General features: G+C 40.4%; 2 protein-coding genes across 2 annotated transcripts in view; both read left to right on the top strand.

The window, feature by feature from the left end:
- Positions 1 to 297: 297 nt before the first annotated feature.
- The window catches only part of LOC127806085 (GDT1-like protein 4), a 38875-nt gene continuing 13915 nt past the window's right edge, over positions 298 to 25257 (top strand). The window contains exons 1-5 of the mRNA XM_052343091.1: positions 298 to 513; positions 617 to 685; positions 8254 to 8313; positions 8422 to 8469; positions 25106 to 25194. Coding sequence (XP_052199051.1) covers positions 490 to 513; positions 617 to 685; positions 8254 to 8313; positions 8422 to 8469; positions 25106 to 25194 — 290 coding nt within the window. The 5' untranslated portion in view covers positions 298 to 489. The remainder of the gene's footprint in view (positions 514 to 616; positions 686 to 8253; positions 8314 to 8421; positions 8470 to 25105; positions 25195 to 25257) is intronic.
- LOC127806086 (uncharacterized) lies at positions 20434 to 25099 on the top strand. The gene is made up of 2 exons (XM_052343092.1): positions 20434 to 22442; positions 22588 to 25099. Exons 1-2 carry the CDS (start codon positions 22290 to 22292, stop codon positions 22930 to 22932), a joined length of 498 nt encoding a protein of 165 aa, XP_052199052.1. The 5' UTR covers positions 20434 to 22289; the 3' UTR covers positions 22933 to 25099.

The following is a 25257-nucleotide window of genomic DNA, read 5'->3' as shown; positions in this document are numbered from 1 at the left end:
GCGATTGAGCCGGTCTGTTGAATCGTGTCTAACCAATAAAAAGTGGTGCGATAAATATCCATGACATTTTTATTTTTACAATAAAAGAGGTTATTACTATTTATAAAATAGTGAACAATAATTTTAAATTATAATTATATCAAAACTCAAAAATAACTATTACCATTTATTCCTAATTAATTTAAAACATTAAAAGCGTAACGACTCAAAGTCAAAATCAATCATCCATTTTGGCCTGAAGTCACATTATCCCGTTATATTATTCCCCCATCGTATTATTTTTTTATCGCTATATTCTCGTCGCCACCGAAGCTCATTTGGGAGACTTTCGAACCCATAGGCCACCGGGTCAGAGATCAGAAAGCACATGAATGCATATATATATGTGTGTGACTGTAGCCATTGTGCAGTCTGACTTGCAGTCCGTCTTCTTCCGATCTCTCGCTGCCAAAACCCTAGGCCGCCGCTTCGTTCTCCTCTGCAGCAACCATGAGCGGCCTCTCTGTTGCTCAAGTATACGTCCTTTTAACTCTCCACAATTACTGTGTTTCTTTTCTGTGCGTGTGCGTGTGATTTGGATCGAGTGGGCTATAATGGCGGGCTTTCTGGTGATTAGGGCTTCACGAAGTCGCTCGCCATGACCGTGCTGTCCGAGATCGGTGACAAGACGTTCTTCGCTGCCGCCGTTAGTTCCTATCTCTCTCTCTTGTATTGCTGTTTTGTTTAGTTCGAAGTTGGTTTTGTACTGATTTGTAAATTTATTTTGTTGCTTACGTCGTGCGCTCGTGACTTGTGAGTGCTAGCCACAATCATTGACGGCCTCTTTCTTGTAAATTCTGCTGCGCTTTGTGAGGCAATTTGCTATTATTCGTGAAATTCAGCTACATTTGCTTCACCTTTCTCTCCCTCTTTCTTGCTATCAGTAGAGTGATTTGGAAGGACGGTAAAAATGCCGGAAGGCATTAAAGAAGGCTAATTGCATTCAGATAATCTATTTATGTTTTTTTATAAAAGCTTTTATTCTTTATTGTTTGTTCAGGTAATCTATTTGGTTGGGGACAATAAGAACTTGGTTCCTGAATTGTAGGGGCCCACAATGTGGAGAATCAATTCTATTATTTTTCTAATATAGTTTCAGGCCTTTCTGAGATTATTGCTCTTTTCTTTCAGAACGGACACGATTCTGCTTTTCTGTTTTTAATCTTGATAAGTAATTTTATTTATCGTCGTTATTATTACTATTATTATTTGATAGGTAATTTTATTATTATTATTTACAATGTTAGACTTACATGTCCAGCCCCTTAAATGGGCTGGAGATGAATCGGAATTTCTGGGAAATTCCGTTAGAAAAGATTTAGAGAGAGAGAAGAAAGAGATAGGGAGAGATGAGAGAATAGACTAGAGAAAGAAGAGAGTTTGTATTCATTCCAAAAACTGCCTTTCTGTTGCATTCTTCCCTTATTTATTCATAGGTAGGTTAGTTAGTTGTAACCTCCTCTCCCGCCTTCCATTCTCCTTCTACTTATTACAAAAATACCCCTCAGTCCTAACAATTCCCCCCCCCCCCCCGATAAAATAATTCTTGTCCTCAAGAATTTAGAGCAAACTGATAGCATGGGGAAATCTTGTCAATATGTCTGGCAGGTATTCCCAAGTTGGCTGGTAGATGGGACCATCGGATCAACACTTGCGTAATAGGGGCAGCTCCTCTATAGATCACCCTTTTGTCTACGATTGCTCGAGGTTCAATGGGCTCCTCTGATTCCTCTTCCATCCTTGGTAAGACAACAGTTGATAATTCTTCATCTGGTGGTGGCAGTGAAGCTTCACTGGTTGTTGTTCCTTCTCTAGACTTCTTTAATAACGATACATGAAATACCGGATGAATCCTCACGTTTTCTGGTAGCTGCAACCGATAGGCCACCTCTCCTATCTTTTCCATGACTGTATAAGGCCCAAAATATTCGGGGCTGAATTTGGAGACTGTACCTTTAGTAAAAGTAGGCTGTAAAAATCGTTTAAACTTTAAAAACACTGCATCCCCCACATTGAATTGCTGCTCACTTTTGTTTTTGTTTGCATAGTGTACCATCTTGTTCCTGGCTGTCGCCAATTCTCTTTTAAGTTTCAATAATACTTCTCTCTTTTTTTGGAAATATTGTTCCACATCCGCCATTGTAGCAGTGGAACTGGAAATGGTAGGAAGTAACGGTGGACAGTACCCAAACACAGCTTCAAAAGGGGTCCGTTTAATGGCTGTATGATATGTAGAATTGTACCACCATTGAGCAAGTGATAGCCAGCGGTGCCAACTTTTAGGCCTAGCAAAGCACATACAGCGAATGTAGGCTTCTAGACATTGATTTACTCTCTCTGTTTGTCCATCTGTTTCTGGATGATAGGCTGTAGATAAGTGTAAACCCACCCCCAAATTCTTGAATAATTCTTGCCAAAATTTACTGGTGAAGATCTTGTCTCTATCGGACACAATAGTCTTGGGAATTTCATGAATTTTAAACACTGAATCCAACAATAATCTGGCCATCTCCGGAGCTGTAAATGGATGTGTCAAACTCATGAAACGAGCAAATTTAGTTAAGCGATCCACAATCACCAAAATTGTATCTTTTCCCTCCGATTTTGGTAAGCCTTCTATGAAATCCATTGAGACATCCTCCCATGCTTGATTTGGAATTGGTAGTGGCTGTAATAAACTTGGTAAGGCCACTGTTTCATGCTTGCATCTTTGACATATATCACATTCCAACACATATTTCACCACTGTTTTCTTTAATCCTGGCCAATAGAAAAATTGCCTCACCCCATAATAAGTGGCTCTTATCCTTGAATGTCCACCCACTGCTGATCCGTGCATAGCCTTCAGAATTTGTAACTTCAGCTGGTCATCCTCCCCTATAACAATGCGCCTTTGAACCTGATGAGTCCCCCAACCATGGTATAATTCTGCTGTGCATTAGGTGTTATCGCTAACTGCTGTAACAATGTTTGCAACTAAGGTGTCTGGTCGTAGCTTCTCACCACCTCTTTCACCCATTCAGGAGTGACAGTTGATATAGCTTGGTAAATTCCTTTTTCCTCTTTTTTGGACAGCGCATCTGCCACTAAATTCTCCTTTGCTCTTCTATATTGAATTGTATAATCCAATCCCAATAGTCTAAAAACGCCTTTTCGCTGTAAATGAGTGTGTAATCGCTGTTGGAGTAGAAATTGAAGGCTTTCGTGGTCCGTTTTAATCACAAACTGATTATTCTCTAAATAATGATGCCATTTCTCCACTGCTACTAATACTGCTATCAATTCTTTATCATACACACTCAAGCCTAGATGTTTGGGGGCTAGCCCTTGGCTTATGTAGGCTAAAGGTTTCCCTTCTTGCATGAGAACTGCTCCCACCCCATAATCACAAGCATCTGTTTCAACCACAAATTGTTTTGAAAAATCTGGGAGAGCTAAAACAGGGGCTTGAGTCATGGCTTGTTTAAGAATTCCGAAGGCTGCTTCAGCTTTAGGATTCCAATGAAAACTGTCCTTCCGCAACAGCTCTGTTAAAGGCTGACTAATCAATCCATAGTCTTTGATAAATTTCCGATAATATCCAGTCAAGCCTAAGAAACCCCTCAACTCCTTCACATTCTTAGGTCTCGGCCAATTCACCATTGCTTCTATTTTTTTTGGATCTGTACTCACTCCTTTAGCTGAAATGACATGGCCTAGATACTCCACCCCTTCTTGAGCAAATGTACACTTAGACATCTTGACATATAATTGATGAACTCGCAGGATCTCAAAAGTGGTTCTGAGGTGGGATAGATGAGTTTGTAGGGATGGGCTGTAAACAAGAATGTCGTCGAAGAAAACAAGTATAAATTTGCGAAGGTAGGGACTGAAAATCTGGTTCATCAATGCTTGAAATGTGGCTGGTGCATTGGTTAATTCGAAGGGCATGACAGTGAATTCATAAAGCCCTTGGTGTGTTCGAAAAGCCGTTTTAGGAATATCAATGGGTCTCATTCTAATTTGGTGATAACTAGCTCTTAGGTCTAATTTAGAAAAAAATGGCAGCACCATTGAGCTCATCTAATAAATCCTCAATGATAGGAATATGAAATTTATTCTTTATGGTAAGGGAATTGAGCTGTCTATAGTCTATACAAAATCTCCAAGTGCCATCTTTTTTCTTGACAAGGAGGACTGGAGAGGCGAAGGGACTTTGGCTGGGTTGTATGATAGAATTGTTTAGCATGTCCTTTACTTGTTTTTCGATTTCAGTTTTCTGGATAGGGTTATATCGGTAGGAACGAATGTTTACAGGTTCTATGTTGGGTTTAAGATGGATAGCATGGTCTAAAGGTCTTTGGGGTGGTAGGGTAGTCGGTTCTTGGAAGAGATCCTGGAATTCATGCAATAATAAGTGCAAGGGATCATTAGTGTTTACCTTTTGAAGAAGTTGCAGTGTAGCTGTTGCTGTTCCCCTGGACTGTGGACTGTCATCTTCTTCCTCCTCATACTCCATTGCCTGAATAGAGTATAATTCTGCAATCTGCTCCCTTTTTCGGTTCATTAACTTGTGTAACCTCCTTCCCGATATTAGTTTACATTCCCCTTGATCTAGGCTTCCCATCAGTGTCAGCTTTTGGCCTTCAACGTCCACTGTCACCTCCAGCTTCTTAAAATCAAATGTTAGAGGACTTACATTCTTCATCCAGTCAACCCCCAATACAATATCACATCCCCCTAACTCCAAGACTCTTAAGTTTGCCACAAATTCTACTCCTTGCATTACCCACTTAAAATTCGAACATTTATGGTTGCTGTACATTCTGTCCCCATTGGCGACAGTTACTAATAGTGGGTTGGTTCTGGTCATTTCACACTTGAGATCTTGGGCTGTTTTCTTATTCACAAAACTATGGGTGCTTCCACTATCAATCAGCACCGTTAGTCTTCGTTTTCCTACCTGCCTTTTAACTTGTATGATCTTCCTTGTAGGGCCCCCTTTCAACGCGTGAAAAGAGATTCGTCCTCCATCATCCTCTTGTTCTTCCTCAATCTGCAGCTCTTCTTTTGTATCTTCTTCTGCCTCTTCATCATCGAAGGCTTCCATTTTTAACATCAATCTCTTACATTGGTGGCCAGGTCCATATTTTTCCCCACATTTGAAGCATAGGCCTAATTGGCGCTTCTGCTCCATTGTCGTATTCTTGTTTGTTCCTATTCCATTTCCATTCTTAACGCCTCCTTGGTTTGTTCCTCCCATGCTTGGTTTGAAATTGCTTCCTCCGAAAGAAATTCCCCCTCTGTTGACGGCCGACCCTTCTTGCGGCCATGGCCTATTCTTCTTGAATACTGCCTCCCATGTTACTTCTTGGAGACGTGCTTTCTCTGCTGCTTGTCTTACCGACACTGGCCCTAGCATCTTTACTACGGATCTTAAATCGTCTCTGAGTCCGCTGATGAAACTCGATACGAAGTATGACTTGGGCAAGCTCGGATGAGCTGCTCCTATCAACGCCTTTAATTCCTCAAACCGCCTCAAATAATCTTCGACCGATCCTTGCTGTTTCAGTTTGTTAAATTCTTCCACCGTGTCCGCCAAATTCCGTTCGCCAAAACGACCACACAGTTCGTTGGAAAATTTGGTCCATGTCACCCATCCCCTTCTGATTGCCTCCAAGTTTGATACCATGCATCCGCGGTATCATCCAGGTAGGCCGCTACCATCGTCACTCTTTGTTCTTCTCCTATCCGATACAATTCAAAGAATCTTTCGCACCGTCGTACCCATCAACGTGGTTTTGATCCATCGAAGATCAGAATTTCCAATCTTGGCGTTGGCGGGTGTCCCCCGTCAATTCTTGACTCGGAATTCCTGCCATGGTTTTCACGTTCGCATGCATACCTTTCCTCCGTGCCTCCTGGTCTCGGTAATATTCCATCGCCTCTTACGTCTGTCTCCATTCTTGGAACCGACTCTTCTTGCGATCGGAATTGTGGCCATGTCGATATGATCGCAAACATGCGATCTATCTTCTGCCCATAAAAGTCGGCCCGTTCTTGGCCCTTTTCCAGCTCCCGTATACTATCTTTGATGGCAGCTAAATCTTCCCTCTGGATCGCCATATCCTCCCTTTGGATCGCCATGTCTTTTCGTTGGGCCCTCACATCTTCTTGCGTTTGGCCCATTAATCCATCAAGATTCTCCAGGCGAAGCTCCAGTTGTTTCAGGCGTGTTCCTTCCGCCATGCCTTCGTTGTTGCTGAGTCGGACCTTCCGTCAATTTCTAACTGCACGCCAGAAGCCGCCGAGGATGGCTTAGCTCTGATACCACTTGTCCAGCCCCTTAAATGGGTTGGAGATGAATCGGAATTTCTGGGAAATTCCGTTAGAAAAGATTTAGGGAGAGAGAAGAAAGAGATAGGGAGAGATGAGAGAATAGACTAGAGAAAGAAGAGAGTTTGTATTCATTCCAAAAACTGCCTTTCTGTTGCATTCTTCCCTTATTTATTCATAGGTAGGTTAGTTAGTTGTAACCTCCTCTCCCGCCTTCCATTCTCCTTCTACTTATTACAAAAATACCCCTCAGTCCTAACATTACACAGTGGCCAGGCTCGCTAATTTTGATGTTATAGTAGTAGAATCACCTTTTGGTGACTTGATACAAAGTGTTTTATTCCACCTAATTAGTGGTTGGAGAATCGATACTAAAAATATCTGGGAATTTATGTGCCGGAGATGAACGTTGAGCATTTGGTATTTTTTTAAAACAATTTCTTTCGTATGTGCTTCTTAAATAGTTTGGGTGAACCTATTGGTACTTATTGCCCTTGGAATAATTCAGCAAAAAGTTTAAGTTGGCCGTCTGTCTAATTACATACCTCTAAGAGTAACACGGTTTTAAGCCATTTTCATACATATAGTGATTGACCTGTTAAATTAGAGATAAGCGTTCTTCGCATCCGAGGGGTTTTTGGAACATGGTCTGGTATTATGCATTTACGTCAAACAAATGACTTATGCATGCCACGGTGGCATATATTTAAGGAACATTTACTTTACTTGTGATCCAATGTTTGAAAACTCGAGTTTCTATAAAGTTTGGATTCAGCATCTAAGCAAGCCCATTAGTATAGCAAATGGAGGATTTTCTTTGGTTTTTATTTCCTTTCAGTGGCAGAAAAACACTTCAAATTGGTGGGAAAGTTAACTAATGTGTACATGTTGGAGAAGATGATTGCCAATGATGTCTGTTAAAGTTGGGGTGCTTGGGCCTTCCCCCATGATGCGGTCACCAATCAAGACCCGATCCAAGGTCGACCCTACTAAACCGGAACAATAGTGTCGGAACAATAGCACTGAAATAGTAGTAAATAGTATTTTAATACTTCATATATTTTAGGATTCTACTTGATTTAGGATTCTATTTCATGTTTATACTTGATTTAGGATTCTATTTCATATTTGATTATGATTTTATTTCTATTAAGATTCTAGTTGACTTTTACTTGGGGTTTATTTCTATTAGGATTCTAGTTGGATTTTGTTTACAAATATTAGATGGATTTGCATTAGCCAAACACTATAAATATACCTAGAAGTTAGGAGTTGTAATCAAGTTTTTTCAATACAAATTTCAGCAACCTATTTGAGTGTTCTTAACAAAACAGTCTTGTTTTTGCTTTTTCTTGAAAGCCAAGTTTCGGTAATTGAAATTTGTTCTTTCAAGGGTTTATTTTGGTGTGTTTTCTTCACACATGCGTTACACGTTGCGTCACCCCACCAACCAAACAAGAATTATAATATTGTAATATTACAGTGCTCTATCCTCATTGCGCTTGCTGGTCCTAGTTAAATTTGAACTGCAAGTTTTTGATTCCATTTGTGTTGAAGGATTTGAGTATCATGTACTTTCCTATTTTTCATTAACTGTTAAAGAAGCAGATATCCAAATGATTGAAACCTTAACTTAGTAAATTCATTATCGTACAACCTGACTTTTTTCCTCTTAAAGGTCTAACCACATGTTAGTGCGTTCCACAAGAAGCATTATTCATTAGTTTCTGAACAAATTCCTGGAATCTGGTGGGCACTTGGCTTGTCAAATAGAAAGATTCACTGCTTGCCTTATACATACATTTTCCATGCTTTATGGTGCTGTTTTATTTTAGGTATTGACCTTTCTCTCAATTGTCTTTTAGCTAGCGTACCTGACACTTTTATGTTTCTTTATAGATCTTGGCTATGCGCCACCCTAGGAGATTTGTCCTCTCAGGTTGCTTGGCAGCTTTGATAGTAAGTTTTTTTTTTCTTCCTTTTTTCCCCATCTAAATTGGCTTGATGTTGATATTGTCCACAGTTCTTTATGCCTTACAAGCAGAAAAAAAATCTGATTATCTGTAGGTGATGACTATTCTTTCTGCTGTTGTTGGCTGGGCTGCTCCTAATCTGGTAAGTTGGCACAGCTTTTGGATGTTCACAAAGGAACTGATGCTGATAGTTTCTTAAGAAGTATAGCATGACTTTTATGTACGTATTACTTGTTCATGTACAACTGACATTATCCTTCTCATCTTTGGTTGAACATATAGTGCAAGGATGAAGCAAAACATCTTTACAGTATTGTAATGTCCCTAGTTCTTTTCTTTGGACTTGTAAATGCCCTGCATTTTGGTATGTCTATCAGGGTGGATGTAAGCTGACTTGATCATTTTCATCTTGCCTTTGCCTAATTACTTTTTATGACAAGCCATGCTAATTTCATGATTACTCAACATTTTCCCCATTTAAGTGCCTGCATTATGGGTGTAAATGTTGGCCTGCATTGTATCTAGTGACTGAACTGAATTGTCTTCGAATAATGATATTCCTTGCTTAGTCTCATTGAAGCCTCCATATTACAATTGAACATCTAAGAAGGCTGACATACTTATCAATAGTTACATTGATGTTGTACTATTTTGATCTTTCCCCAATTAATGTGACAGTACCTAATGCTAGAGATGCCATTAGCTCATTGCTAGTGATCAATTTAAGAAATGCACCTTTCTCCTCTCCATGAAAATTTCAGGAATGCAATTGGTTGTCACTAAGTTCTATAACCTGGGCCAGAACTGCTCTGGCCTATCAGAATTGCAATTTTATCACAGATGATTTGTTCTCATGCTGATGGATTATCTCATGCATTGTGTGAGACACGTTAGAGTTAATTTGAACTCAAGTTCAAAATCAAAATATTCTCAAATTCATTGGCGCTGAAGAAGCAGTTCCCTGTTCCAAAACATAGTGCCAGTTGGGTTGCATATGGGTTGTCAAAATGTTCTCAAATTTGTTGGCCAACACATAAGATGAAGAGTTCCCTGTTCCAAAACTTAGTGCCAGTTTGTCTGTATGTGGACTGTTACTTGTACAAGTTGTCAGAATGTTCTCAAGTTCATTGGCCGACACATCAGTTGAAGTAGTTCCCTGTTCCAAAAGTTAGTACCAGTTGGGCTGCATGTGGGAGCTTATTGTTGAAAATAATTAGTCCCTTTCAATTGTATGAATCCTTTCTGTTTCTGAAGTGATAGTGCTCATAACCTAAGGAATAATGTTTTATTCTTTCTGTCACTACAGCTATTTCTCTTGAATAAATTACTAAATAGCCCCAATTGTTTATGTGCAAACATCATGTCATGATCTAGAGGTAGAGGTAGAGGTATAGGCGGAGGTGACACGTGAGGGTTGTTAGAAGATGTTAGCTAATTCTAGAAAGGACAGTAATGTAAATAAGGCTGTATGGTTGGCGGGATCCAGTATATAAGGACCCGCTTCCCTTGTAATGAGGTATCGAGAATTTGAATTTGAGTCTCATTGAATTCTCCCTCATTTCTGTTCTCTCTCTCTCTCTCTCTCTCTCAATTCTCTCATTTCCCCCTCTTTTCTTTGATTGGTTCCATAATTCTCTATCGAATTCTTGAGGATTGTTGTCAGATCCCGAAGACTCACACATCAGGAAGAATAAGAAGCTGATGTACCCCTGCATTTCTTATCCAATAATTTCTCTGTTTTAAGTTGTAATTGACATTTTCTTAGAGTCTGATATCATGGTGCTAAGAAATTGAAAAAAAGGTTTGTTAGTGTATATTGCAATTAATATCAATGTTCTTAACAAGTGATCATTTCAGTTGATATTCTTGGAGAGTGCACTAGAGGTTTATTTATTTATTTTGAAGTTGTATTTTGTTCCAAATGGCTTATCTTTTATAAGTCAGAAAATTTTTCGTCATTCTTTTGTATGCAAATTTATACTGCACTTTTATTTTTCTTAGTTATCTATTTATTTTGAGAGGAGTTGTAGTCTGATTGATATTTCCCGGAAATCTTATTTTTGGTCAATATTTTTGTATCATTTTAATAAAACATAACTATCTTGGCAATTTGAATGTATATTCTATTGAAAAATGATAATGAAATCTGTAATTTTTTTCTTTTGCTTAAACAAATAAGCTGGGACATTTTCATAATAATATCTATGCCTGTATGTGAGTGTGCACTTGCATGAATGTCTTTGTTGATGTACAATTGAATATGGAAGATAAGTTTTATGGAGCACAAGCTTACTGTTGTGTTCTTCATTGTCACAGCCTAAGGGGTAATCTTGTAATTAGTCCTTCAGTTAGTTGGGGTAGTTACTCGGGTGTATGAACAAAAGGTTGTAGGGAATCATAGCTAACTGCACATGGCCACTTGGCTGGCAACTTGATTGTTCTAGAAGATGTAATAACCGTCTCTCTTATAAATAAAGAAGGCTACCGAGGATAGGGATCATGTGAGAATTCTACATTGATCTTTTCCCTCCTTTTCCTCTCTCAAATTCTGTCTCTCTCAATCCCTCTCTTTCTCTCTTTTCCCTCCTTCTTTTCTCCTTCCTGCCTAACCGGCCTTCTCTCAATTACGAGAAGGTTCCTAATCAAATTGAGGATCTGACAATTGGTATCAGAGACGGCGACCTGAGCGCTGAGGATGGTTGACGGCACTAGGGTGAAACAGACAGAATCTAGATTGGATGCGATGGAGGCTGTAATGCGATAGTATCGAGAGCAGGTGGAGGACCAACTGGATCTACTAGAGCTGGGCATTCGAAACATGCAGGAGGAGATTAATCGAAGTTGATCGGAATACGCTACTAATTTGGATAGGACAGTGGATCGAGCAGTGACTGGGTTACGGGAGGAGATTGCGGGGCTCAGCCAATAGCTTAATCAACAATTGAGTGCTGCCTTAAGCCTTTTTGCTCAACAACCGCACACCAGCTTACCCACGGATTTTCCTCCCAGAGCTTTTTCGGCGCCAATTCTGATGACACCAAGGGAGAGGAGGAGACATAACGAACATGGAGAGACTGAAGAAGGAATGGAGACTGATCAACCTAATCTGAACCGTGGATGAGGTGTAAATCACTTCACGTTACAAGGACCAAGAATGGACATCCCTCCGTTCGAAAGGGATAGGCTGCGGTGGTGGATCAGGCGGTGTGATAGAGTTTTTTACTAATATTGGGTGGCTGAAGGAGAGAAAGTGAACATCGCAGTTGCGTACTTGGATGATGTAGCAGACGCTTGGTTCTAGAATTGGAGCTGGGACAGGGTTGAGTGGAGTTGGTCGGAGTTCGTTAATGGACTCTGTAGTCGGGTTGGGGAGAAGACCAGGATGGACGTTATTGAAGAATTCAATAAGCTGAAACAGAGGGGAACGGTGGAGGAATACCAGGTACGATTCGAAGAGCTACGATCACTACTGTCGCTAGCTCACCAATCCCTGGATGAAAGTTATTTTGTATCTAGCTTCATCAGCGAGTTGGATGACTTGATCCGACCTACGGTCAAGATGCTTCACCCAACATCAGTAGGGCAAGCCGCGGAACAGGCCAGACTCCATGAATTGTCACTGGAAACCTTTGCCAAGAGGCATCGATTGCTGGCAAAAGGCGGGAGGGAGGATACCTCCTACACCGGGATGAATAGAAGTAACAACCAATCTTGGCCAAGGAATGGTATATTAGGAAGAAATCCACCGGTCCAATTACCCGCCAAGTCTCTACCCATAGAACAGAAGAGGTAACTGGGACTTTGCTTCAGATGCAGAGAAAAGTATGGAGCGGGCCACCAATGTAAAAGGATGTTGTTGACAATGGAAGGGCCGGGAGAGGAAGATAGGGAGGAAGTTGAGGAGGAAGAACAAGGGGAACTTGTTGAGAATGAAGAAGGGGGTGAATTGTCTATGCATGCGCTGCAAGGCCAGACCTCGAGCAAGGTGCTCAAGGTAAAGGGACTAGCAGGGAAGAGGGTGTTGGTAGTCCTCATCGACAGTGGTAGCACTCATAGTTTCCTTGATGAGGAAACAGCCACTGCGTTACAATGCCCTTTACAGGAGACCGCTCCACTCTCTGTATTGATAGCCAACAGAAGCCGGATGGTGAGTCAATCAAAATGCGTGGGGTTCAGATGGGTGATGAATGGGCATGAGTTCTCTATTGATCTACGAATTCTGAGGTTAGGGGGATGTCATGTGGTCCTAGGGGTGGACTGGATGCGAACGGTAAGTCCCTTGGTCTTTGATTTCAATACATTGGAGGTCACCTTTGATAGGGAATGTCAGAAGATAACTCTAGTGGGATGCCAAGGAACAGGGGAGTGCAAAGCAGTAACGGGAAAAAGACTGCAAAGACTGTTGGAGCAAGGGGGAACGACCATAGGGCAGTTACACTCCCTATATGCTCGAGAAATGGATGCTGGTGAAGAGGAGGAAGTTGCACCAGGTAGGTGGGGCAGTGGGAAGCAGCACTTGGCCAGATCTATACCATCAATAGACAATCAAGTACATACTAATGGCCCAATTCACACATTGTTAATGTAGTTTGAGGATTTATTTGCCACACCTACCACACTCCCTCCTTCCAGATTCCTTGACCATTCCATACACCTTAAACCAAACAGTGCACCCATAAACCTCCGAGCCTACCGTTACTCCCCTATACAAAAAGTCGAAATTGAAAAACTAATCAAGGAAATGCTATCCAAATCCTTGATTCAACCCAACCAAAGTCCATTTGCATCTCTGATTCTATTAGTAAAGAAAAAAGATGGGTCATGGAGGTTTTGTGTGGATTACCGCCAACTTAACTCCATCACCGTCAAAAACAAATTTCCCATTCCCATTATCGAAGATCTCCTTGACGAGCTAGCGGGAGCATCTGTTTTTTCCAAACTGGACCTTACCTCAGGATACCATCAAATCCGAATGAACCCAAAAGACTTTCACAAAACAGCTTTCCGTACCCACCAAGGACATTATGAGTTCTTGGTCATGCCCTTTGGCCTCACAAACGCCCTTGCAACCTTTCAAGCCCTCATGAACCATATCTTTGCTCCCTACCTCTGGAAATTTGTGTTGGTTTTTTTTGATGACATTTTAATATATAGTTCCAACCTCAACTAGCACATAACCCACCTAAGGAAGGCTTTTGAAATCCTCAAACACCATAAGCTCTATGTGAAAAGGTCCAAGTAAACATGGCCACGGTTCATGAACCGTCGGTTCTGGTTCATGAACCGCCGGTTCCGGTTCAAGAAATCTTTGAACCTGAACCGAACCGCCCAAGGGTGGTTTGGGACGGTTCGGTTCCGGTTCCGGTTCGTGCCGGTTCGGTCAACGGTTTGGACCGGTTCGGTCAACGGTTTGAGCCGGTTCGGTCAACGGTTCCGGTTCCGGTTCAAACCGAATTTTTTTAATTTTTTTTAAATATTGTTGTATTCAATTTTGGTCCTTGTTCCGTTGTTCGGTTCGGTTTGGTTTCGATTTTTAATTGTTAAATGTAATTGTAAATATAAATATTCTCAACCATATTTTTAATAAAAAAACACTACTAAAAATTGAAGAAATATAAGTAATAATTTCATTAAAAATAATTAAAACAACTAAACAAGTATGTAATACAAGTAATTAATTTTTACAAATGTGAAAAATAAAAAATAAAAAATAGAATTAGACTTAATTTCATTAAAAAATAATTACAACAAAAATGTAATACAAGTAATTAATTTTTACAAATGTGAAAAAAAATAAAATATAGACTTGGATCCTACGCATCTTCATTGGAGTCGGAAGTCGCCGTTGTTGAACCATCATTAACCCATTCGTCAGATGATGATGAATGGATAAGTTCTTCTTGACGTCGCATGTTAGCTCTTTCCCAATCATCGAGGCAAACTTGAGCTTCCAATGATTCTGGAGCCAATCTTGATCTTCTTTCGTCCAAAATGTTGCCTCCACTACTGAATGTTTGTTCAACGGCTACAGTTGAAGCTGGAACTGCAAGAAGTTGACTTGTAATAATTGCAAGAGTTGGAAATGTCTCCTTGTGCCTTTTCCACCACTCCAAAATTTCAAAATTTAAACCTGTATCATCACCAAACTCAAAAACTGTGGTTAGATAAGTTTCGAGCTCCGAATGTGAGCTCGATCTAGGTTTTTTCCTCCTTTGATCTAAAAATTTATGACCCCATTTCATTGGTTGGGAGGAAGAGGAATGCGAAGCCATGGATGGAAATGATTCTTCACTACTAGGAGCAATAACATATGCTTCATATAATTGATTGCATAAAGTTCTAACCTTAGAAATTATAATATTCACATCAATTTCTTCATTATTTTCTAATCCTAACAACGAATAATAGTTAGACAAACACTCAATTAAACCATCAAATTTACACCTAGGATCAAATACCATAGTAACAAGAAAAATTTCAGGAATAAATTGATAATAACGTAACCATTTTTCTCTCATTTCTAAAACAGCATGACAAATTTCTTCAACATTAATTCCTTCCATTAATACACCGGCCACATTCATTGCTTCTATTAAAAATTGATGTGAAGTTGGTTTATAAACACTACTAAGTGTATGAGTAGCATCATTAAAAATTCGTAAAATATTCAAAATTGAACTACAAACATTCCACATAGTTGGAAAAATAGGATATTGTGGAATATAATTTGCTGCAAAAGAACACAATAAATCTTTATATTCAAAAGATTGATTAAGTAATTTAAAAGTTGAGTTCCAACGAGTAGGGACATCTTTTGAAAAACGTTTTGGGGTTTGACCATTGGAGGTGCAAAAATGTGCCCATGCTTTTGCAGTTCGAGGGTGTACCCAAATATAAGAAATAACATTTCTAATTGGATCTAAATAAGAATTAAGTGACTTAATACCATCTTGAACACATAAATTTAAAACATGGCATGCACATCTAACATGAAAAAATCTTCCACCAAAATTTGGTTGGCAAATTCTTTTCAATTCATTAATAGAAGCAGTATTAGCCGATGCATTATCAAAAGAAATTGAAAAAATTCTATTAACTAATCTATATTCTTGTAAAATTTGTTGAATTAATCTACAAATATTTTCAGCATTATGACTTTCATTAAAACATCGATACGCAAAAATTCTTTTTTGTAAAACATAATTTTCATCAACCCAATGACAAGTAATACCCATATATGAATGAGTTTGCCAATGATCACTCCAAATATCACTACAAATAGAAACATTAATATTATTGTTTTGAAAATATGTTATCAATTCAATTTTTGAGTTTTTAAACAATTTTAACAAATTCCTTTTCAAAGTATTTCTAGGAATTGATTTAAAACTAGGATTAACAAAGTTTTGACAAAATCGAGTAAAACCTAATTTTTCACCAAAACTAAAAGATAAATGATCAATTGCTACCATTTCAGCTAAACCAGACCTACAATTAGCTTCATTATAATGAAATAATTGAGGAGAGTTTGAAGAGGTAGCAAACCCGGATATTTGTGTTTGATCGCGGCTCAATCCAACCTTGAGTGGGTGCTTTGTTTGCAAATGTCGGGCGAAAGTACCATATCCACCTCCTTGCTTGAATTTGTATACCTGATTACAATAATTACAAGATACATCAAATTTACCATCTCCTTTTGGTGTTTTCTTGAAATGAATATTAAAAATATCAGAAGTAGAAATTTTTCCACCTCCCTTTTGTTGAGTTTCACTCTCTTGTGTTTGAAAATTTTGAGTTTCAAACTCAACATTTTCAAAATTTCTACCTTCACTTGCCATTTTTTTGAAAAAAGTATGATAATAAAAAAATATAATAATGATAAAATAATATAGTAACAAGTAATAAATAATTAACAATATAATTGAATAAATTGATAAATAACAAAATGAGAAGATTGAAGAAATTGAAATTGAAATATTAAATGAGAGACAAAATTGAGAGAATAATAGCTTGAGACTTGAGAGAGAGAGAGAGAGAGAGAGAGAGAGAGAGAGAGAGAGAGTGTGAAAAATGAGTGGGGGAGAGAGGGGTATATATAGATAGGAATTATAAAATTAAAAAAAAAAAATTAATAAAATTGGAATTGGACCGTTGGCTGCCAACGGTCCAATTTTGGACCGTTGGGGGGGGGGGGGAGGGGTGCTGCACGGGGGGGAGGGGGGGGTTGTTCCGGTTCCGCGGAACCGGCGGTTCCGGTTCCCCGGAACCTTGAACCGGACCGAATTTCGCCGGTTCAGTCCGGTTCCGGTTCCGGTTCCGGTTCCGGTTCGGCCGGTTCCGGGTCCGGTTCCGGCCGGTCCGGTTCCGGTTCGAACCGCCGGTCCGGTTCAATTTTGGCCATGTCTAGGTCCAAGTGTACCTTTGCAGAAGCAAGGGTGGAATATCTTGGCCATATCATCTCAAGGCAAGGGGTAAGTACAGACCCTCAAAAAATTGCAGCTATGTCCCAATGGCCCAAACCCAAGACCCTCAAGGAATTGAGGGGATTTCTTGGCCTTACAGGCTACTATCGAAGGTTCATACAAGGATATGGCTTGATCAGTAAACCCCTCACTAGTTTGCTAAAAAAGAACAGCTTCCAATGGGGAGTTGAGGCTGACCATGCTTTTGCTTCTCTTAAAGAGGCCATGACCAAGGCACCCATTTTAGCACTACCGGACTTCTCCAAGGAGTTTATATTGGAGACGGATGCCTGTGATTCAGGGGTCGGGGCAGTCCTAATCCAAGAGGGCAGGCCGATATCATATTTGAGTCAAGCTTTAGCTCCAAGACATGTAGGCCTAAGTATTTACGACAAGGAATTGCTAGCTGTCCTAATGGCAGTGGAAAAGTGGAGATATTACTTAGAAGGCAGGCCTTTCACCATTCGAACCGACCACGAGAGCCTGAAATTCCTATCTCAACAAAGGGCTCACAATCAACTACAAAGAAAAGGGATTTCAAAGCTCATGGGATTTGATTATGTCATCCAATACCGGAAGGGGCGCGAAAATTTGGTAGCAGATGCCTTGTCAAGAAGAGAAGTATAGGGTAGTGCCCATGCCATTTCAGCCTTGATACCAGACTGGGTGCAAGGCATAACCGCTAGTTACGAGAAGACTAACTGGATCCAAGATTTATTGGTTCAACTAGCGGTACAAACCCAAGAGGACTCGAGGTATACACTAAAGGAAGGCTTGCTCATATACAATGGTAGGGTGGTCATTGGGGAGGATGAGTAGTTGAAGAAAAAGATCCTACAGTCTCTACATAACTCCCCTATAGGGGGACATTCGGGACTAAATGTAACATATCATCGGGTGAAGCAACTCTTCTACTGGCCGGGGCTCAAGAAAGATGTAACTCAGCATGTCCTTAGATGTACCACCTGCCAACGATGTAAACATGAGTGGGTGCCCTACCTCGGCCTCCTCCAACCCTTAGAGATTCCTTCCCAAGTGTGGGAGCAGATAACTATGGATTTTATTGAAGGGCTGCTCAAGTCTGAAGGCTTTGTCACTATATTGGTGGTGGTCGATCGGGTCACCAAGTTTGGTCACTTCATTACACTGGCGCATCCCTTCGCGGCTACAGAGGTAGCCCAGAAATTAATGGACCATGTGTTCAAGCTACACGGAGTGCCACGGGCTATCATCTCAGATAGAGAAAAGATTTTCACTAGCCAATTATGGAAAACCTTACTTCATGGACTGGGAATTGGGTTACGGTTGTCATTAGCTTACCATCTGGAGACCGACGATGACCAAACATACAGGGTTAATCAATGCCTCGAAACACACCTAAGGTGCCTATGCTTTAACCGACCAAGGAGCTGGAATAGGTGGATAGCATTGGCCTAGTGGTGGTACAACACCAATTACCACACTGCCCACAAGAGAACTCCCTTTGAAGCTCTATTCAGATATCCCCCTCCCATAATTCTAGCTATCGTACACTACAGCCCTGTAGAAACTACAGCGGACCAATACTTACAGGCCAAACAAGCGGCATTGCAAGTTATTAAACAAGAGCTTAGTTCAGCTCAACATCGCATGAAACAGCTGGCGGATAGGCACCGCACGGACCGCAACTTTGAGGTAGGTGACAAAGTTCTTCTGAAAGTTAAGCGGTTTCAACAACATCTTTTTACCAAGGGGCCTATATCTAAAATCAGTCCTAAGTACTATGGACCCTTCAAGATTATTGAGAAGGTCGGACCAGTGGCATACCGACTACTTCTTCCAGAGGGTGTGGGGTTGCACCCAGTCTTCCATGTCTCTCTCTTAAAGAAAGCGACTGGCACCACAACAGGAGTCAGCCAGGAGCTGCTAGAACTCCAGGAAGATTCCATCGTTGAAGCTGAGCCTAAAGCCATACTGGAGAAGTGGGTGACCTACCAAAGCTCTATGCCACTCAAGCAAGTTCTAGTGCAGTGGACACACTTGCATCCCTACCACACAACTTGGGAGTACCTTCCCGATCTTCTATAGCGGTTTCCTCGGGCTACTAGTCTCCTTTAATTTCTTGGGGACAAGAAATAATTCAAGGAGAGGGGAGTTGTCACAGCCTAAGGGGTAATCTTGTAATTAGTCCTTCAGTTAGTTGGGGTAGTTACTCGGGTGTATGAACTAAAGGTTGTAGGGAATCATAGCTAACTGCGCATGGCCACTTGGCTGGCAACTTGACTGTTCTAGAAGATGTAATAACCGTCTCTCTTATAAATAAAGAAGGCTATCGAGGATGGGGATCATGTGAGAATTCTACATTGATCTTTTCCCTCCTTTTCCTCTCTCAAATTCTGTCTCTCTCAATCCCTCTCTTTCTCTCTTTTCCCTCTCTTTTCTCCTTCCTGCCTAATCGGCCTTCTCTCAATTACGAGAAGGTTCCTAATCAGATCGAGGATCTGACATTCATGAGAGTGTTATGGATTTAAATGGAAGAAAGACTTGAAAAGAGTATCAAAATCAAAGTTTTGCATTTGAATGGCTAATGTGAATTTTAAAGAAATAAGAAGCTGCATAACTTTGCCTTAAGGCCAGGGAACTACATTTAATGTGATTATTCAGTTTGATGATTCTCAACCTTTGATTGTTTATTATAGAGATTCTAAAATAGAAGTAATTTGTGGGTCTGTTTCTATTGGATCTTATGAAGTTGGCCTGATTTATTGGTTTAGACATAGCCGTTGCTAGTTATGGTTAGACCACCAGTATTTTGTTAACAGAACCTATCACCATCAATTTGGATAAATAACTTTAAGGTTGGTTTGTTAATGCTTTATATAAAATGATAGCATTCTGAATCTGTACATATTATAGTGTCTAATTGCTATCATGAAATAAAACTGCTAGCTTGGATCACACATGATATATGTACAACGACATATCAAGCCTTGATCTCTCTAGGTGAGGTTGGTTACATGGATTATAGTTCTCCTATTATTGCTATCTATGACCATATCTTTGGTAAGGCTTTTATAACACATATCATGCCTAAGAGTTTCTCACCAAGTTTTTCTTGGTCTTCCTTTGTTTCTTTTGCTAAATTCTGACAAGAGCATTTATTGGTCTTCTTTTTCACATGACCAACCATTTTAATTGTATTTGTTGAGTTATATGGTTATAATCTAGGGTTAATCTTATATTAGAGCCCATAGCCCATTGTATTTGTATATATAGGTGTATAATCTATGAGTTTAATTAGGTTGTAAATACATATTAAAAGTTAGGGTTTTCTTCCTAAGCTTCACATGGTATCAGAGCCAAAATACAAACCCTAGTAGCCACTATACAAACCCTAGCCGCCACTGCCACTGCCCACATCAACGACGACCACTGTTGGTTGCGTCGCCACCGACCGTCGCAGCCTGCCGTGCCACCGTCATCGCCGCTCGCGCACACCGCCACCACCGTGCTTGCGCTACTGGATTGCAGCGGGTCTTCACTGTCCGGTGGCCGATCACGCCATAGTTATTAAAGGCGCGCCTAGGCGCGCACCTAGGCGCAAGGCGCGCGCCTAGGCGCAAGGCGCCTTAAGGCGCCAGTTTGGCGCCTTGCCTGGGCTGAGGCGAGGCGGTTTCTGCAAGGCGCGCGCCTTGCAAGGTGAGGCGCTGAGGCGCGCCTAGGCGCGCCTCATGAAAATTGCGCCTGCATCCTGCCTGCATCACTTTTTTCTCTCCTCTCCAGCATCCCCTCTTCTCAGTTTCAGCATGTATACATCACTACTTATTTACATTTCTTTAGTTTAAGTAAATGTCCACATTTTCTTTTATTTATATTTTACCTTCCATTTACTTTAATACATAAATGTAAATAAGAAAGTACCCCCCATTTGGATTCAATAAAAATATCTAAAAAATCAAAATCCATAACAATAAGAAAATAGAATTTTGATTTTAGTACAAATTCAGGATTTAGCGATTTTACCACCCCCAAAATACATACCTACTATTTCTTGAAAAATTCATTAAAAATCATTTTAACAACAATGAATATTAACTATCAAAATACCGGGAGTTAGTTTTTCAAAATGAAAACATTTTCTTATATGTCTCCTTATAATGCCCTAATCTTCCAGACTTAGAAAAAATGCGCTAATCTTCCAGACCTAGAAAAATAGCATTTTTCAAAATGAAAGCATTTTCTTGATTGTGGACTTGTAGTGTTTATTGATTGTGGAGAATACTAAAGCTATTCCAAAATGTCCTCCATCAATAAAACAAGAGATTGGAGAGTACATGCAAAAGAAGAAAAATAACAGGGAATCAGGGATGAGCAAAATATGGCACCGTAAGATGATGATTTTCAATTTGGTGAAGGGTATGATGATGATGATGATTAAAACTTCTTTATTGATTGTGGACTTGTAGTGTTTATATGTTTGTTTAGAACTTTGCACGATGGTTGGTACTTGTTTGAGTTTGAGACTTTAAGTTTGAACTTTGATGATGTTTCTAGTTTAGAAATTGTATGATGAATGAATTAACTTTGATGTTGTTAGTTTAGAATTTGAAGATAATGAAACATTAATGATATGCATGTGTTATTATTGATAATTTGATAGTTTTTTATGATTTTACAAGATTTTTAGTTTTTTTTCTAAAAGGTGCGCCTCGCTTCGCAAAGGCGCACCTCGCCTCGTGCGCCTCACGCCTCAGGCTCCAGGACCCTTTGCGCCTCGCTGCACCTCGCGCCTTTCAGAACTATGGATCACGCACATCGCCACCATCGTTGCGTTCGTCGGCCAGAGGCTAGTTGACCCCCGGAGGATCGTCGCCGTTGCCTCCGCCACGCGCCGCCTCTCTCGCACTGTTCAGAGACTTGTTTTGGCTTCGATCTCTCTCTCTAGTACTTCGATCACGACGCTGTCTTCACCATTGGACTTGCCTCCTTCAGTTCATCCAGTCTAGGTGATTTCGTCGCCATCCGCTGCCTTCCGTTGCCGCCGGTCACGGGCATCTGCTGTCTCCCGTATCCAGCGCGCCTCATTCTCTGTGTAGGATCATCCAGCCTCTTTATTTGGCTATTTTTAACCCCTTTTGTTTCAGATCTGTTGATCTTGTAGAGCTCCCTTCTGTCCAACATGGCTGGTACCAATAAATCTGGCTCATTCTCTGGTATTTTGTCTCCCTCTCCAGCCATTGCTACTGAGAAGTTGATAGGCAGTTCCAATTATATCTCTTGGTCCAAGGCGGTTGAACTATAGTGTATGGGTCAAGGTTTACAGGATCATCTAACTACCAAGGCCGAGAATGTGACCACAGCTAAAACTGAGTGGCAGAGAGCTGATGCTCTATTGTGCAGTCTCTTATGGTAGTCAATTGATCATTCTCTTCATCCGATCTATACTAACTACACCACGTGCTGTGAGTTGTGGGCTCAGGCCAAAGCGCTATACACTAATGACATTCAATGTCTGTATTCAATGGTGTCTAATTTGCTTAGTTTACAACTGCAGGGTCTGAGTCTTCTTGATTTTCTTGGTCGGATGGCCTCTATTAAAGCTGAATTTAACTCCTTGTTACCTGCTGGTAAGATTGCTGCAGAGGATCTAGCTCAGCAAGATAAATTCTTCATGGTGTGTACTCTTGCTGCCATTGGTCCTGAACTTGCTCCTGTTCGTGATTAGATTCTTGCTAGTCCTACTGTACCTACTATGGATGAAGTGTATTCTTGTCTTCTACGGGTTTCATCTGTTCCTACAGTACCTTCATCTTGTGCAGGTGATCATTCAGTTATGGCTTCACAAGTTCAAAGTAGTGACGAACAGGGAGGAGATCGTGATAATTGGGGCAAATGCCCCAAGTGTAACTACTGTCACAAGTGGGGACATACTAAGGAACAGTGTTATAAGTTGCATGGCCACCCTCCTCGTGTTAATGTTGCTCATGCTGATGGTTCTCAATCTGAGTCCTTTGATGGTCATCCACCACAATCTGTCCTTCTCATTGGGGCTGACTATGATGAGTATCTCAAATATAAGACGTCCTAACAATCCTCATCCACAGTTGCTTCTGTCACCCACTCTGGTGATTCCAGTGCCTGTCTCGCTCAGTCGTCCTTTTTAGGACCATGGGTCCTGGATTCAGGTGCATCTAACCATATCTCTGGTAATTTGTTCTCTCATTTTACTAATTCTATTTCTTTACCTTCTGTGACATTAGCTATTTGTTCTCTCGTCTCATTTTTGTGTCTTCCTTATCCTTTGTTTCAGTACCTAAGACTGTTAGTGAGACACTTTCTGATCCGGGGTGGCGACAAGCAATGGTGGATGAGATGACTACTTTGCATTCCAATGGTACTTGGGATTTGGTTCCTTTACCCCCCGGGAAATCTCTTGTTGGTTGTTGGTGGATCTATACTGTCAAGGTGTGTCCTGATGGGCAGGTTGATCCCCTTAAGGCCCGTTTGGTTGCCAAGGGGTATACTCAGGTTTATGGTCTTGACTATGGTGACACTTTTTCCCCTGCTGCTAAGATGTCTTCTTTGCGTTTGTTTCTCTCTATAGCAGCTATGCACCACTAGCCATTATATCAGCTAGACATTAAAAATGCCTTCTCACATGGTGAGCTTCAAGAGGAGATTTATATGGAGCAACCTCCTGGGTTTGTTGCTCAGGGGGAGGCTGGGCAGGTTTGTAAACTCTGTTGCTCACTATATGGGTTGAAGTAGTCTCCTCGAGCTTGGTTTGGTCGTTTCAGTGCTGTCATTCAAGACTTTGGTATGACTCGTAGTGAGTCTGATCATTCGATTTTTTATAAACTCACATCACAGGGGAGGTGTATATACTTGGTTGTTTATGTGGATGATATTGTTATTACAGGTGATAATCAGGATGGTATTGTTCAGTTGAAGAAACATCTTTTCCATCATTTTCAGACTAAGGACTTGGGGTTATTTAAATACTTTCTTGGGATAGAAGTTGCTCAATCCAGTTTTGGTATTGTTATCTTTCAACGAAAGTATGTGTTAGACATTTTGGAAGAAACTAGGATGCTTGATTGTAAACCTATAGATTTTCCTATGGACCCTAATATAAAGCTCTTATCAGGACAGGGGGAGTCTCTTGTTGATCCTGGAAGATACCGTAGGTTAGTTGGAAAACTTAATTATCTCACTATTACTCGTCTAGATATTTCTTTCTTAGTTAGTGTTATCAGTTAGTTTTTGCAGTCTCCTTGCGATAGCCGCTGGGATGCGGTAGTCCGGATTCTCAGGTATATTAAGGGAGCTCCAGGTAGAGGACTATTGTATGAGGACAGAGGTCATACTCAAGTAGTTGGATATTCTGATGCTGATTGGGTTGGTTCTCCCTCTGATAGACGGTTTACTTTAGGATATTGTATTCTAGTTGGAGGAAACCTAGTATCTTGGAAAAGTAAAAAACAGGAGGTTGTTGCTAGATCGAGTGCAGAAGCAGAATATCGTGCTATGGCCTTGGCAACGTGTGAATTTATCTGGTTAAAACAATTGTTTCAGGAGCTCAAGTTTGGGGAGATATCACAGATAAGATTAATTTGCGACAATCAAGCTGCATTACATATTGCTTCGAATCCAGTCTTTCATAAGAGGACCAAACATATCGAGATAGATTGTAACTTCATTCGAGAGAAGATTTTATCTGGCTGTATTATCACAGATTTTGTCAATTCCAATGACCAGTTAGCAGATGTCTTCACTAAATCTCTCAGGGGTCCTCGAATTGAGCATATTTGTAGCAAGCTCAGTGCATATGATATATATGCTCTAGCTTGAAGGGGAGTGTTGAGTTATATGGTTATAATCTAGGGTTAATCTTATATTAGAGTCCATGGCCCATTGTATTTGTATATATAGGTGTATAATCTATGAGTTTAATTAGGTTGTAAATACATATTAAATGCTAGAGTTTTCTTCCTAAGCTTCATAGTATTTAACATTGTATCTTTAATATGACACTTTCCAACCTTATGATATACAACTTTGTTTCTAATCTTATCCTTTCTTGTATGGTTACGATCCATTGTAACATCCCCATTGCCATTATGCTCATATTTTGCAAATGTTGGTGTTTTACTACCCTATATTTTATGCCATACAACAAAACTGCAAAATCTGGTCAAGTGCTTTCTAAATTGTTTTTGACGGACTTAGTCTTTTGGCAAATTTTTAGGACAGTTTAAAATAGTCTTGTGTTATTTCTGTATTCTTGTTTTCTTCTCTTCATTTTACCATACTGTTCTGCTGCATTCTGACTTGCAGATATCTCGTAAATGGACCCATCATGTAACAACTTTTTTGTTTTTGGGGTTTGGGCTATGGTCATTGTGGGATGCAGTTAAAGGAGAAGGGTAATGGATCTGTTGCCCTTTTGCTTCTTTCACTGTTGTTTGTGAACAACTAGTTTGCCTTTC

This window comes from Diospyros lotus, chromosome 7 (genome assembly GCF_014633365.1).
Source record: "Diospyros lotus cultivar Yz01 chromosome 7, ASM1463336v1, whole genome shotgun sequence".
NCBI classification, from domain to species: Eukaryota; Viridiplantae; Streptophyta; class Magnoliopsida; order Ericales; family Ebenaceae; genus Diospyros; species Diospyros lotus.
Note: the sequence above shows the minus strand (reverse complement) of the source record. Positions and strands in the feature narration are given on the sequence as shown.

Coding starts and splice junctions, on each gene's coding strand:
- LOC127806086 (XM_052343092.1), top strand. CDS start 22,290: ATGGTGTCTAATTTGCTTAGTTTACAACTGCAGGGTCTGAGTCTTCTT. Junction 22,443..22,587: donor AGCAAGATAAATTCTTCATG/GTGTGTACTCTT, acceptor CATCTTGTGCAG/GTGATCATTCAGTTATGGCT.